General features: G+C 37.7%; 1 protein-coding gene across 1 annotated transcript; it reads right to left on the bottom strand.

Moving 5' to 3' along the window:
- Positions 1 to 2,013: 2,013 nt before the first annotated feature.
- Positions 2,014 to 3,762, bottom strand: LOC122584853. The gene is made up of 3 exons (XM_043756927.1): positions 2,969 to 3,762; positions 2,858 to 2,909; positions 2,014 to 2,727 (listed from the first exon to the last, which is right to left on the bottom strand). The coding sequence occupies exons 1-3, from the start codon at positions 3,760 to 3,762 to the stop codon at positions 2,014 to 2,016; spliced, it is 1,560 nt and encodes a 519-aa protein (XP_043612862.1).
- Between the last annotated feature and the right edge of the window lie 10,074 nt (positions 3,763 to 13,836).

Genomic DNA, 13,836 nt, shown 5'->3' with positions numbered 1-13,836 from the left:
TTTGAGCTTGAAACATGAAGTTAGTAAGAAGGTTGTAGTGAGTGTATGGAGGTTAAGGTTAACAATAAGAGAGAATATTTAGAGTGAAGAATGTATGGGATTAGTGAAAAATTTGCAAGGAAATTCGGTCAATTGAGCTCAGATTTTTAGATTTGAGTTGTTCATTTTTAGAATTGAGTTCTTGACTTGAAAAGATGATTACAAAGATAAGGATGAGATCGAAAATAGGATATTGTTCAAAGATGCTCCAAAATGCTTATACTCATGAATTGAGGGGGAGCATGATTTATTCATAAGAAAGTTAGTTAAATTTTATTCAAGTGTTTACTCTCCAAAAGTGTTTAAGTCAAAAATGACAAAGATCAAAGTTACAAAAGTTAAAAGATTGATTGGAAGATTCAAGACAAAGAAGTAAAGGTTCAAAAGAGTCTTCATCAACACATTTCATTCATGATCTTCAAAGTCATATGATAATACTTGATCTAGAAGCTCCAAAGTATACATCAAGGAGGAGAGTACAAGTTTTTGATACTTCATTTTGATACTTCATTTCAAGAAAACAAATTTTCATTCGAGAATCGAAGATTGAAGAACCAAAGCCTAATTTATACCTTCCGCACTTCAAAAGACAACTCTGATTCATGGTTCAAGAATATTCAAAGATTCTAGACTCATTCATTTTATTCTCTGTTCAAAAAGAACATTGAGAATTTCATTATGTTTTAACTTCGAGAAGTCCAAGAACAAGATTGATTCAAGATTCTCCAAAGACGATGAGAAAGCTTTGAAGACTTATTTCATCACACCAATTGTCTTCACCATCGGGCTCATCAACTTAATTCCTACAAGACAAAATAACACGTATTTCATTCATTACAATATATCACTAAGGGGGAGAATGTTAGAAATACAAAAATAGTGATAAATTGTAATTGAAGTTAGTGGACTTAATTGTTTTTAAGACATGGTGAAATGATTTCTAATGTTGAGGGGTTAGATATGACAATAAGGATAATTGTAGAATTAGAGTATAAATACCCTCAACACATTAGAAATCGTAAGCCATAATTCCATTTTAACACACACTTAATACTACAACTCGTTCCAATCTCTCTCTCTCTCTCTAGAAATCACATACACTAAACACACTTGATCTGCCATTGTTGAGATCGAATCCAGAGCAGAAATCGTGTTATATCATGTAACTTAGCTATCACATCAATTTTTGCTTTATCAACCTCTAACCCCGCCTTAGAAACTTTGTGTCCCAACACAATACCCTCCTTAACCATAAAGTGACACTTTTCCCAATTCAAGACCAAGTGTGCCCTCTCACATCTCTTAAGCATTTTATCAAGACTCACAAGTCATCCATGAAAACCTCTATGGAAGTTTCAATCATATCTTGAAAATGGCAATCATACACCTTTGAAAAGTTTTTGGGGCATTACAAAGACCAAACAGCATCCTCCTATAGGCATAAGTGCCAAAGGGACAAGTAAAAGTGGTATTCTCTTGGTCTTTAGGGTCTATGGGTATTTGAAAGTACCTGGAAAACCCATCCAAAAAGCAAAAATACTCGTTACCGGCTAGTCGTTCAAGCATTTGATCAATAAAGGGCAATGGAAAATGGTCCTTGCGGGTTGCATCATTCAGTTTCCGATAATCAATACATACCCTCCACCCCGTGACAGTTCTAGTGGAAATTAATTAATTTTTATCATTCAAGACAACAGTCAACCCACCCTTTTTAGGTACACAATGTACCAGACTTACCCATGAACTATCCGAAATAGGGAATATGATTCCCGCATCAAGTAACTTTATAATCTCCTTTTTTACAACATCTTTTATGTTTGGATTTAATCTCCGTTGTCTTTGCACAACCGGTTTAGCATTATCAACAAAATTTACGGTGTGCTTGCAAAATTCTGGACTTATACCCGGAATATCGGAAATTTTCCATGCAAAGGCCTTTTTATGGGCCTTCAAGACGGTAACAAGTCTAGATTTTTAATCCTCCATCAAAGAAGATGAAATAACAACAGGTAAGAAAGATGTACCTTCAAGATATGCATATTCGAGATGGTCCGGAAGCAGTTTGAGTTCCAAATCGATAGGAGGATTCTCTACCGAGGTTAGCACCCGTGTGCTACCACTAATGGTGATTTCTTCAAAAGTTTCATCTTCCAGTGGCGTTTTATCAATACTCAATGCCATGATCTCTTGCACCATCTCACCAACCAATTCTTGTTCTTCTTCACTGCAAGCTAGCAATGCTTCACCTTCTTCCGTATCCAAGAAATCCATGAGCTCCTTTTCCAAAGCATCTTCCTCTTCAACAACATCAATCCTGAAACAAGACTCATCACACGAGTAAGGGTGCTTGAGAGCTCTATCAACATCAAAAATAACCCTGTCATCAGCGACGCCTAAGGAAATCTCCTTATCTTTAACCTGGATGATAGCATCCGCGGTCATGAGGAATGGTCGGCCGAGAATCAGAGGGACATTAACATCCGCCTCCATTTCGAGAATAACAAAATCAACCAGAAAAATCATATGACCCACCTTAATCTGCAAATCTTTCGCTATCCCCATGGGATATTGGAATGATGGATTCACGAGCCTAATACTCGTGCGGGTAGGGGTCAATGCAACTAACGACAACTTTTTGTAAACAGAATAAGGCATTAAGTTAATGCTAGCGCCTAGATCGGCTAGTGCCTTATACAATATAGCACCAAAAGAACAGGAGATAAGAAAACTCCCTGGATCTTCCAACTTAGGAGGAATCTCATTCTTGATGATAGTTGACACCTCGACACTCATTACAGCTGTCTTTGCTTCTTCTAACTTCTTCTTGTCCGAGATGAGTTCCTTTAGAAACTTTGCATAGTTTGGCATACCTGCAAGAAGATCAACTAAAGGAATAGTAATGTTAACATTTTGGATCAAATCAACAAACTTCTTGAAATTCTCCTTGATCATCGCTTTCCACAATCGTTGAGGAAACGGTATCTTCAGTTGATACGGCGTAACCGGTGGTTTCTCAAAAGTAGTCTTCTCAACAGTCTTGGATGGAACGGTCGGTGTCTTCACGGCTGGGTTCGGCTCCATCTCAATCTCATCATCAACAGCTTCATCAGCTTCAACCTGCGCAAGAGGAGTAATATCACTAGGTAAAGGATTTGCAGAATTATAAGTATTACCTGCTCTTATTGTGATTGCATTCACTTGCTCGTTTCGAACATTCGGATGGCTGTACTTCGATCCCGATCCTTGGTTATTCTGCTGATGCTTAGGATTTTGTTGAGTATTGCTCGGTAGTGTACCGGGCTGCCTGTTAGAATTTCCTAGCCTTTCGAGCTTAGCTTCTATATCTTGAAATGTAGCGTGAGTGCTCTTTGTACTTTGCTCCAACTTATGATTCAAACCATCCAAACGAGTAGTCATAGAATCCCATGCAGAAGTAATCTTCTTGGATTGTTCTTCCACTTTCTCGTTGGTTGCTTTCTGAGCACTGATCAAGTCATTCATGATTTCTCTCAATTCAGCGTTCGCATTTTGCTGATTGCTAAACCTGCTGAACCTATTGCCACCAAACCCATAGGTGTTAGTATTAAATGAAGATGAGGGATAAGAAGTACCTGATTGCAGGTTTTGATAACCGGTGTTATGGTTGTAGTTTCGCTGCTGCTGATTTTGAACATAACTAACTTCCTGAGCCGGCTTGTTCGGGCTTTCTTCTGAGTAGTGCATATCTCCACAGCAGTCACATCCATCCGCTGTGATCTTTACATTCTCTTAATGCTTTGAAACCTTGCATCTTGGATGTCAAACCTCTCATTCATTTGCTTTGAGAGTGCCTTAACTTCAGCAACTAACCTTGACTCTTCACCACTCTCAACCTTAGCAACAGTCTTACTCACAGATCGCTTACTATGAGTTCCTTCACGGGTTGAAAACTCCTTAGCCATGTAATCGAGGATCTTGTAGCCTTCACTTGGGGAAACATTATTCAAACTATCTCCAAAGGCACCTGCAAGCTCCCTTTTAGATTTCCTCAGTAACCCATCATAGAAGATCTCAACCACTGCTTCAGTATTCATATTATGCCCTGGACAGTTTCTGAGCATTTCCTTGTATCTTTTCCAAGCATCAATCACATCTTTACCAGCTTCTTGCATGAAAGCAATAATCTGGTTCTCCAGCTGTCTTTGAGTTCTTACAGAATAGAACTCATCAATAAAACCTTCCCGAAGTTCAGCCCATGTAGAGTACAAATCATCTGGTTGTTCCTTGAGCCAAGCTTTTGCATCTCCACAAAGAGTAAGTGGAAAGAGCTCAAGCTTCACTGGATCGGCCCGTCCTTCACCATACTGATATAACCTGCTTATCTTTTCAAATCTCTCAAGATGGCCATATGGATCACAGTTTTTAACTCCATCGAACTTTTCTTCTTCAATGCTCTTTAAATGATTCCCCTTAAGAGAGAAATCTACTCCGATAGCTGGAGAGCGAATAGTAGTACCCCGGTTAGCCGGTATATGGGCGGTTGTTGGGATCAACTGGTTGTGCCTGATCACCTATTCTTCTATTATGCACTTGATTTCTATTATCCCTTGGAATTATAATCGAACCAGGTATAGGTGTCTTATCCTTGTCTTTTTCTTCTTTTTCTGAGCTATTACCTGATTTGAGCACACCACTTGTTTCTAAGAAATTAGTGCTGAAATGGATCCCTTCTGATGAAACTTTCTTTGAAAAATATTGATCCAAATCAATGTCCTTTTGGACTTGTTCTGCAGCTTCTTGATCTATCCTGTTGGATGTAGAGGGCTCCGTTGTTGTTTTGCACTAAGCAACGTCTAACTTTTCCCGGGTTTGATAGAGGACTAACCAAAGGTCTGCCAGAAGCTCTTATGTTCATCAACTACAAAGAACATGCACAATCACCACAAGACAAAACGTTAAACGCACCTGGGACAAAGAGAAATAAAGTTAAAAATAAAAATAAGATCTATCTAATAAAGCAATTAGCTCCTTACAAATGTCGAACCACTAAATTAAACAACTACTTAAACTTAAGTCCCCGGCAGCGGCGCCAAAAAATGTGTTAAATCGAGTTATAGAATTTATAAACACGAATTACGAAAAGACTGACTACAACACACTTACCGACAGTGAACCTGATCGCATGCAGTATAGTAAATTCGGTAAATCCGAGGTCTAACACAAGGACTTTTGTAAGCAATTGTTCAAATGAAATGATTCAAATAAAAAGGGGGTTTTGTGTCCGAATTGCCACGTTGCAAATAGTTAGTAAAAGAGTTAGTAATCCCTCAGGATTAATCGAAAAGAGGATTTGTTGTATTAAACAATAATTTAAAGGTCACCCATCTTGATTTCGCTTAACAACATGTTCGGATTGCATATAAAATGAAGTTCAAACTCAATTTAGTTGATTAAATAACCGAGACTCAAATTAAGCACCAACCCCGTACCCATCAAATTATAGAAAGATTTTAACTCTCTTGTATGAACTAAATCCATTACAAAGACCGGTACCCCAAGACATCTTTTATAAATTTGCTAATTCAACAATGGTTTTGGTTATTAAGATAACAGTTACATCTACCGATTGTACCCAACCGTTAACACATTTACTCCTATTATCTTTGAATGGTTATCTACCGTACCCATCATAGATCCAACACATTTTTACCCAAACAATTGAAATAAAAATATATGCGAATAGTAATTACCATTAAAGACTCATATATATTACCAACCAATTCAAGATAAATGAAAAAGAATAAATATTCTAAGATCACGATGTGACGTTAAATATAATCAGCCTTGAATTATAAAAATTGTGTAATCCTTACATGTTGTCTTACTCCATCAAGATGGATGAAAAGGTGATTAGCCACTCGTATTAAAATACGAATAACAAATCAAATTAAAAGAATTCATCGTTACCGAATACAAGGGAATGGAAACGAATAACGGAAATAATCTAATTGAGCTTGAAATCCTTAGAGATGGTTGAATATAAGAAAAATCCTCAAAAAGTGCTTCAAAAACGGTTGGAGAGCAAAAGATAGGGTTTTGGGTTTTGGATTGATAAAGCATGCTATTTATAAGTTTCCAAAAAGTGCAGATTCGGACCCAGTTGCGGGGCAACTTAACTCTCTGTATTTTTGTTGCGGGGCAACTAAGTCTGAATTGCGTTGACTTGTTGACTTCCATTGATTTAAAGCTGAAGGTGCTGCGGGGCAATTACAGGAGATGCAGGGCAACGATTCTGTTCTGTTTTTCTGTTGCGGCGCAACTACTAGTTGCGGGGCAACTCTTCATTGTCTAGATTTGATTTTTATTGACTTTCTGCAATCTTCATCCAAACGCTTAGGGATTCATCCGTTAGCAATTATTCTACCTCAATAATGTCGTTTTTTCCAGATTCACTCTTAAATACCTGTAAGTAGCCTGAAACACTAACAAATACTATAAATGCACCAATTGTATACAAAAACGACTCAATAAACATACTAAATCAACCATATTAGTTGTGGGAAATGGTATAAAATACGACATATCAAAAATACACTTTTAGGTTACTTACTTGTTAAAAGAATTGGTTTCCCTATGGTTGAAAAAGGCTTATTATACAGTAGATTGGAATTTTCTTCGACTTGTTTTGCTAGGGTTTCGATTTCATCCTACTATGGTTAAGTGGATTATGGTTTGTGTTTCATCTACTTGTTTTCGGTAAGTGTGAATGGCCAGCTACATAGTTATTTTAAAGGTAAAAGGGGTCTCAGGAAAGGTGACCCGATTTCACCCTATTTTTACACTAGTTATGGAAGTGTTGCTTTTATTTTGCAGCACTCCATTCAGTTGGATTCATTTTTCAGATTCCATAACAAGTGTGAGAAACAGAAGATCATTAATTTCTGTTTTGCGGATGACTTGTTTCTTTTTGCTAGGGGTGACATTAAATCGGCAACTATTATTACGGAATCGCTGGACTCATTTAAAAAGATATCAGGTTTAGTTCCAAGTTTATAGAAGAGCACGAGTTTTTTCTATCATGTGCCAGAAGCCACTAAGTCGTCTATTCTGAATATTCTTCCTTTTGAATAAGGTAGCCGCGGAGTAAGGTACTTGGGTGTTCCTCTCATTTCTTCTAAACTCTTATATAAAGACTGCAAAATTTTAGTTGAGAGGTTGGAAAAGAAAATAACTGATTGGAGGAACAAGTTTATGTCGTTTGCTGGTAGGATGCAACTGATTATTTTTGTCCTCTTATCAATGCATACATATTGTTCTTCAGTGTTCCTTTTTCCTGATAGGATTATTAAGGATCTTGAAAAGACCATGTGGGGCTTTTTGTGGTGCCAAAGCCCTATCCAAAAAAGGTAAGGCAAAGGTTTCATGGAATATTGTTTGTGTACCGAAATATGAGGGGGGTTTGGGGATTCGGCATATTACTAAAATGAATAAAGCCTTTATGAATGAGTTATATGAAGTATCCTTTCAAACAGAGAGTCTCTTTGGGTGAAGTGGATACATGATCATAAAGTAAAGGGGCGTAGCTTTTGGGACCTACCTACGAAGTCTACAGGTAGTTGGGGATAGCTTAAGCTCTTATAGTTAAGACCTACCATTCGTAACTATATGTGGATGAAATTAGGTTATGGGCACGACAAGTCAGTGTGGTTTGATATTTGGAGTTGTATGGGACCTCTACCTGATAGTATTCAACCGGGAGATATTAGAAGAGTAGGCTTTGCATTAAACTCAAAGGTGGCGGATCTATGCTATAATGGTAATTGGTTATGGCCATCGGCATGGCTTTATTTGTTTCCTGTCCTAAACAATGCTCCAAATGCTCCTCTTCTAGAGAACATGAGTGATAAGCTGTTTTGAAAGGTAAATAATGTAGAGAGTGCTTTCTCTTCATCTACTGTATGGGACACGATACGTAGCAGGAAGCAGAGTGTGAGTTGGGTAGATGATGTTTGGTTTTCTCAGTGTATCCCACGACATGCTTTCACTTTGTGGCTGATTATGCAGGAAAAGCTGTTAACTCAGGATAAAATTTTGAATTGGAGCCTAGCTAGAAGGAAAAATATGAATATGATGTGTTGTGCTCTTTGCATATCGGATATTGACTCACATAACCACTTGTTTTTTGAATGTTCTTATTCTAATCAGGTTTGACTTGAAGTGAGGGATGTTGCCAACATTAATTCAATTTCTCCGTCGTGGAGCTCTATTTCAAGGTGACTTATTGATCATGCTAAGTCCAGATCGATTGCCAATGTGATGCGAAGATTAATTGTTGTTGTCGCTACTTATTTCATTTGGCATGAGAGGAACAATAGACCTTTTGCTAACCATGCTCGACCACCTAATCAACTATTGAAGATTATTAAAGATACTGTTAGATCGAGATTGTTGAGATTGAAGTTCAAAAAGAATGCTTGAGTAGAGAGTACACTTGAAGCATGGGGAATTCGTGGGGGTTTCCTTTTCCAGGATGGCTTATAGTTTTTATGTTTTTCCTTGTCCTTTTATATGCGCTTTATAGCATGTAGATAGGCTGGTTGGCTTTTATGTTTTTCTTTACTACATGTAGATAGGGGTTTCTTTACTACCATGGTAGTCGATTGGAAACCTTCCTTCCTCTTGCTGATTATGGTAGTCGATTGTGATCATTGTATCTCTTTTGGTGATCTGATCATCCTTGATTTACTAGTTTTTAGTTAAGGTTTCACGTTTTAGGGTTTCTTTCACCATTTCTTTTTCGTCTTCTAAACCCTAGCTTTGTTAACTCTTTCCTCCTGATCTCTTACCTGGTCTTTAATCGCGGCTACCTTGTGTAGTTTAGCTAGATTAGCTCATACTTGTTGAAGAGAGATTGTGCATTTAATTTTAAAGAGATTGAAGATCGTATCAATAGGTTAAAAACAGGTGGTGTTTCTAATCAGCCACCTATTGAGGAGATGTCAGGGAAGAAGAAAAAAGGAGGAAATCAAAATACTAGTCCTAGCTAAACAGTTAACACTATCGTTTCTGTTGAGGAGGGGAAGAAACCTATAGCGAATGAGGTGAAGATGGATAAACCAGGTGGGAGTTGCGATACTACCCAAAAAACTCCTGGTGGAGAAGCTTCTAAGTCGACGTGTAATCTGCTAATGAAGATGGGAAACTTAACTTTTCGGTTGATGATATCTTCAAAGTTGTTGAAAAGGATAAGGAAATGAAATCGAGCATGGATGATGAGCGAAAGAAGGATCTTAAGTTTTCTTTTGCTCCGAAACAACCTAATCCAATTGTTGAAGAGATAAACTTTGGCACATAGCTTCCTGAAAATAATGAAACAATTAATTAGAGGCTTGAACCAAAGGAGTATGACAAACATGGATACCCTTCGACCATGCCACAGTCTACTAAAATAGTTGATGAATCTGTTAAGAATAATAATCAGACTACAAGCTGAAAAAATGAAAACCGGTATTGATAATAACGGTGCTATTGGGCGTCAGAATCAAACTTCTCAAACTCCTGGTATGAACTCTTATGCTGCAAAACTTAAAGTTGGGTCCATTAAAGAAGTTGTCAATTTTAGGAAAGATGAAAATTTGGAAAAACGTGATGGTATTGATGTGGTTCCCCCCCCCCCCCTGAGTCTGTTCGAATTATTCAAGATAAGTTCTCGAGTACTTTATTTAGGTATTTCTTGGGGGATAGATTAGATTTTCCTGTTGTTGAATATTTTGTTAAAATGAACTGGAAGGAATTTGGATTGGAGAAGATTATGATGAATGCAAATGGGTTTTTCTTTTTCAAATTCGCTGAGAAGAAAGGGATGTTAGCTGTCATGGAAGGAGGACCTTGGGTTATTCGCAATATGCCCATAGTTCTAAATATGTGGTCACCTACGTCGCAATTGAAGAAAGAGAATATTAAAGAAGTGTCAGTATGGATTCAAATCCATGATGTACCGATTGCTGCTTATACTGATGACGGCCTCAGCATGCTTGCAACAAAGCTAGGTAATCCTAAAATGCTTGATACATTTACTAACTCTGTGTACAGAAGCATGGGGTAGAAGTAGCTAAGCTAGAATGCTTGTTGAAATATATGCTGATAATGAATTTATGAATGAACTGACGTTGGCCATTCCATATATGGATGGGGATGAATATATTAAAGAAACAATGCGCATGGAATATGAATGGAAACCACCTAGGTGTTCTCATTGTTGTGTGTTTGGGCATAATTCTAATGTATGTCCTAGACATAAATCTAAAGAAACTGTTAAGGCCCAAAAGGAGAATCCTAAAGTGGATAGAGATGGATTTCAAACTGTGCAAGGTAGGAAGAAGGCTGCTAAACAAGGTTTTTCAATGGGTAAGCAAAAACAGAAGCTTACTTTTATCTATAGACCTGTTGTTAAAACTAAAGGAAATGATGGTGAGGCCAGCACGTCCAATCTAGCTATAAAAAACTCGTATGATTTATTGAATGACTATGGGGATGGTGCAAATGAGCCGCTATTTGAGCATGCCCAGCCTAATGGGTTTGAAAGGAAGAAAGTAGGAAGTCGATCTAATGATGATGAATTTGATGATGAAGAGGTTGAGGATATTTTTGATGAATCGGATGACTTCATTAAGGCGAATAGCAAACCAAATAAAGTTTCTGAGGGGGCAAGCACTCCTGGTTCAACTGGTCGTAATGGGTAGTATCGTTTCATGGAATATTAGGGGGTTAAACCGCCCTCTAAAACAATATGAGGTTCGTCAGGTAATTCGGGAACATCGTTTGAACTTGTGCGCCATTATGGAGTCCCATAGTGATGTTAGCAAGTTATTTGATGTATGTAAAAAGATTTGTAGAACGTGGAACTAGACTTCCAATGGGAGCCGGTATAGTAGAGGTACGAGAATAATTATTGGGTGAGACACAGATTTGGTGGACTTAATGGTGTTATCACAAACTGATCAAGTCATTCACACTCAAATTGTTTTTAAGGTGGATCGAAAATCTATTTTCTGTTCTTTTGTTTAGGCAGATAATCACTACAAAAGAAGGAGGGAACTTTGGCATGAGTTGGGAAAACATAAGGTTTTTGTTCATGATCGACCTTGGGTAGTGCATGGTGACTTTAACTCTTCGCTGAATCTTGAAGATAGTTTAATGGGTTCCTCGACTATTAATATAGGTATGAGGGAATTTAAAGAGTGTGTTGAGGAGATTGAAGTGCTGGATATTAATAGTAGTGGCCTCCACTTTACTTGGAATAATAAACCAAAAAAGGGATTGGAATATTTAAAAAGATGGATAGAATAATTGGCAATATGAAGTTTGTAGATGATTTCCCGGTTGCAAACTCCCTGTCTGAGCCATATAGGGTATCCGACCATTTGCCATGTATTTTAAAACTTCCAGCAATTGCAAGAACTCAACCTAAGCCTTTTAAGTTTGCAAATTTCATTGTGCATAAGTCGGGTTTCAATGAGGCAGTAAAGTGTGATTGGGGTATAGAAGTGCAAGGCCATTACATGTTTCGGGTGGTGAAGAAACTCAAAACACTTAAAAACCGATGCGCAAACTATTGCGGAAACAGGGTAACTTGCATAATAATGTTGATAGATTGAGAAAGGAGCTGGATGATATTCAAAAGTCCATTGATACCAATCCTTTGGATGCGCAACTTTGCCAAAGTGAAGCTACATGTCTTAAAAACTTTAAAGAAGCATAGTTGGATGAAGAGATTTCTAAAGCAAAAATCAAAAGTGGAGTGGTTAGATGTTGGTGATGCTAACTCGACCTTCTTCCACAAATCTTTGAAATGCAAAAATCACAGGTCAAGGATTGAAGTAATAAAAGATGCCACTTGGAAAGTTCATGAAGGAGGGGATGCACAAAATGCTTTTGTGAATCATTACACCAATTTTCTTGGTGCGAGCTACTTCAATGATACGTAATGTCACAGATGATGAAATAAAGCTGGCTATGTTTTCTATTGGGGAGAAGAAAGCTCCAGGTCCGGATGGGTATACATCTGCGTTTTTCAACAGTGCATGGGATGTGGTAGGGCATGAAGTTTGTTTTGTTGTTCATGAGTTTTTACGGAATGGAAAACTTCTCCAACAAATAAACCACACCATTATTGCCTTAATTCCAAAGGTTACTACTCCATCATGTATTACTTATTATAGGCCTATATCTTGTTGCAATACTATTTATAAGTGTATCAGTAAGATTATTACAAACAGGATAAATGAAGGGTTGCATTAAATTGTTGCAATATCTTGTTAACTCAGGAACTTATGCATAATTATCATAGAGCTAGTGGCCCGCCTAGATGTGCATTCAAGATAGACATTCAAAAAGCCTATGATACGGTAGACTGGCATTTTTTAGAGTTGATATTGAAGGGTCTTGGTTTTCACCCTACAATGATCAAATGGATTATGACTTGTGTTTCTACAACATCATTCTCGTTATGCATTAATGGGAACTTGCATGGATATTTTAATGGAAAGTGAGGATTGAGACAGGGTGATCCTATTTCACCTTACCTGTTCACTTTGGTGAGGGAAGTACTAACACTTATTTTGAATAATTTTGTTTCAAATGCTTCTAATTTCAGGTTCCATAATAGATGTGAAAAGTTACAAATCACGAATTTATGCTTTGCTGATGACTTGTTTATCTTCTCACGGAGTGAAACGAGATCAGGGAAAGTCATTATGGAGTCTCTTAATCTATTTCGAGACATGTCTGGCCTAGTGGCAAGTTTGAGAAAGAGCACGGTCTTTTTTCTGTAATGTCCCCGATCATGTTAAATATGCTATTCTTGCTATAATGCCATTTAGGAAGGAAGTCTACCGACAAGATATCTTGGTGTCCCTCTAATCTCAACTCGTTTATTATATAAGGATTACAAGATTTTTGTGGAAAAAATAGAGAAGCAGATTACGGATTGGCGAAATAAATCCTTATCTTTTGCTGGGAAACTTCAATTGATTAGATCTATTATAGCATCTTTACATGTATATTGGGCATCAGTGTTTATTCTCCCGAAGCGTATTATAAAAGAATTGGAAAGCAAAATGAGGGGATTTCTATGGAATCAAGGTGGTTATGTTAAAGGCAAATCCAAAGTGTCATGGAAAGCAGTTTGTCTTCCAAAATCAGAAGGAGGACTTGGTATTAGACGCATCGCAGAGGTTAACAAAGCTTTAATGGTCACACATGTTTGGAGCCTACTTAACCATAGGGAATCCTTATGGGTTAAATGGATCCATAAATATAAATTTAAAGAGAGGAATTTTTGGGATCTACCAATTCAAGCGAACGGTAGCTGGAGTTGGAGAAAACTTTTACTCATTCGTAGTCAAATAAGGCATCATATTTGGACTAGAATTGTTAATGGCTTGAACACCTCTGTTTGGTATGACAAGTGGGCAGATTTATGTACTATTCGCAGCTATATTGCTCCTCGTGAGGTTAGTCATGTTGGTCTTACTCTTGGGGAATCTGTTGTTGATCTTCTTGATTGCGGGAACTGGAAATGGCCGGTTGCTTGGTTAGATTTATTTTCGATATTAATTGACCTGCCCAACATCCACCTCACACCGAATACCCGTGATACAGTATTTTGGAAGTCGTCTGATGGGAAAGAGCTTAAATTCTCTTCCTTGGCTGTTTGGGATACCATTCGATCCAAGCAAGAGGTGGTTCTATGGCACAGAGTTGTTTGGTTTTCGCAAATGATATCGCGCCATGCTTGTCTTGTGTGGTTGTTGGTTC

Source organism: Erigeron canadensis, chromosome 1 (genome assembly GCF_010389155.1).
Source record: "Erigeron canadensis isolate Cc75 chromosome 1, C_canadensis_v1, whole genome shotgun sequence".
NCBI lineage: Eukaryota > Viridiplantae > Streptophyta > Magnoliopsida > Asterales > Asteraceae > Erigeron > Erigeron canadensis.
Note: the sequence above shows the minus strand (reverse complement) of the source record. Positions and strands in the feature narration are given on the sequence as shown.

Excerpts from the sequence above, each read along its gene's own strand:
- LOC122584853 (XM_043756927.1), bottom strand. The coding sequence starts at position 3,762 with ATGCACTACTCAGAAGAAAGCCCGAACAAGCCGGCTCAGGAAGTTAGT. Across the intron at positions 2,910-2,968 it reads ATCAAGGAGAATTTCAAGAA|GTATGCCAAACTATGCAAAG; the intron begins GTTTGTTGATTT and ends ATCTTCTTGCAG. Across the intron at positions 2,728-2,857 it reads CTCATCTCGGACAAGAAGAA|GCACTAGCCGATCTAGGCGC; the intron begins GTTAGAAGAAGC and ends ATATTGTATAAG.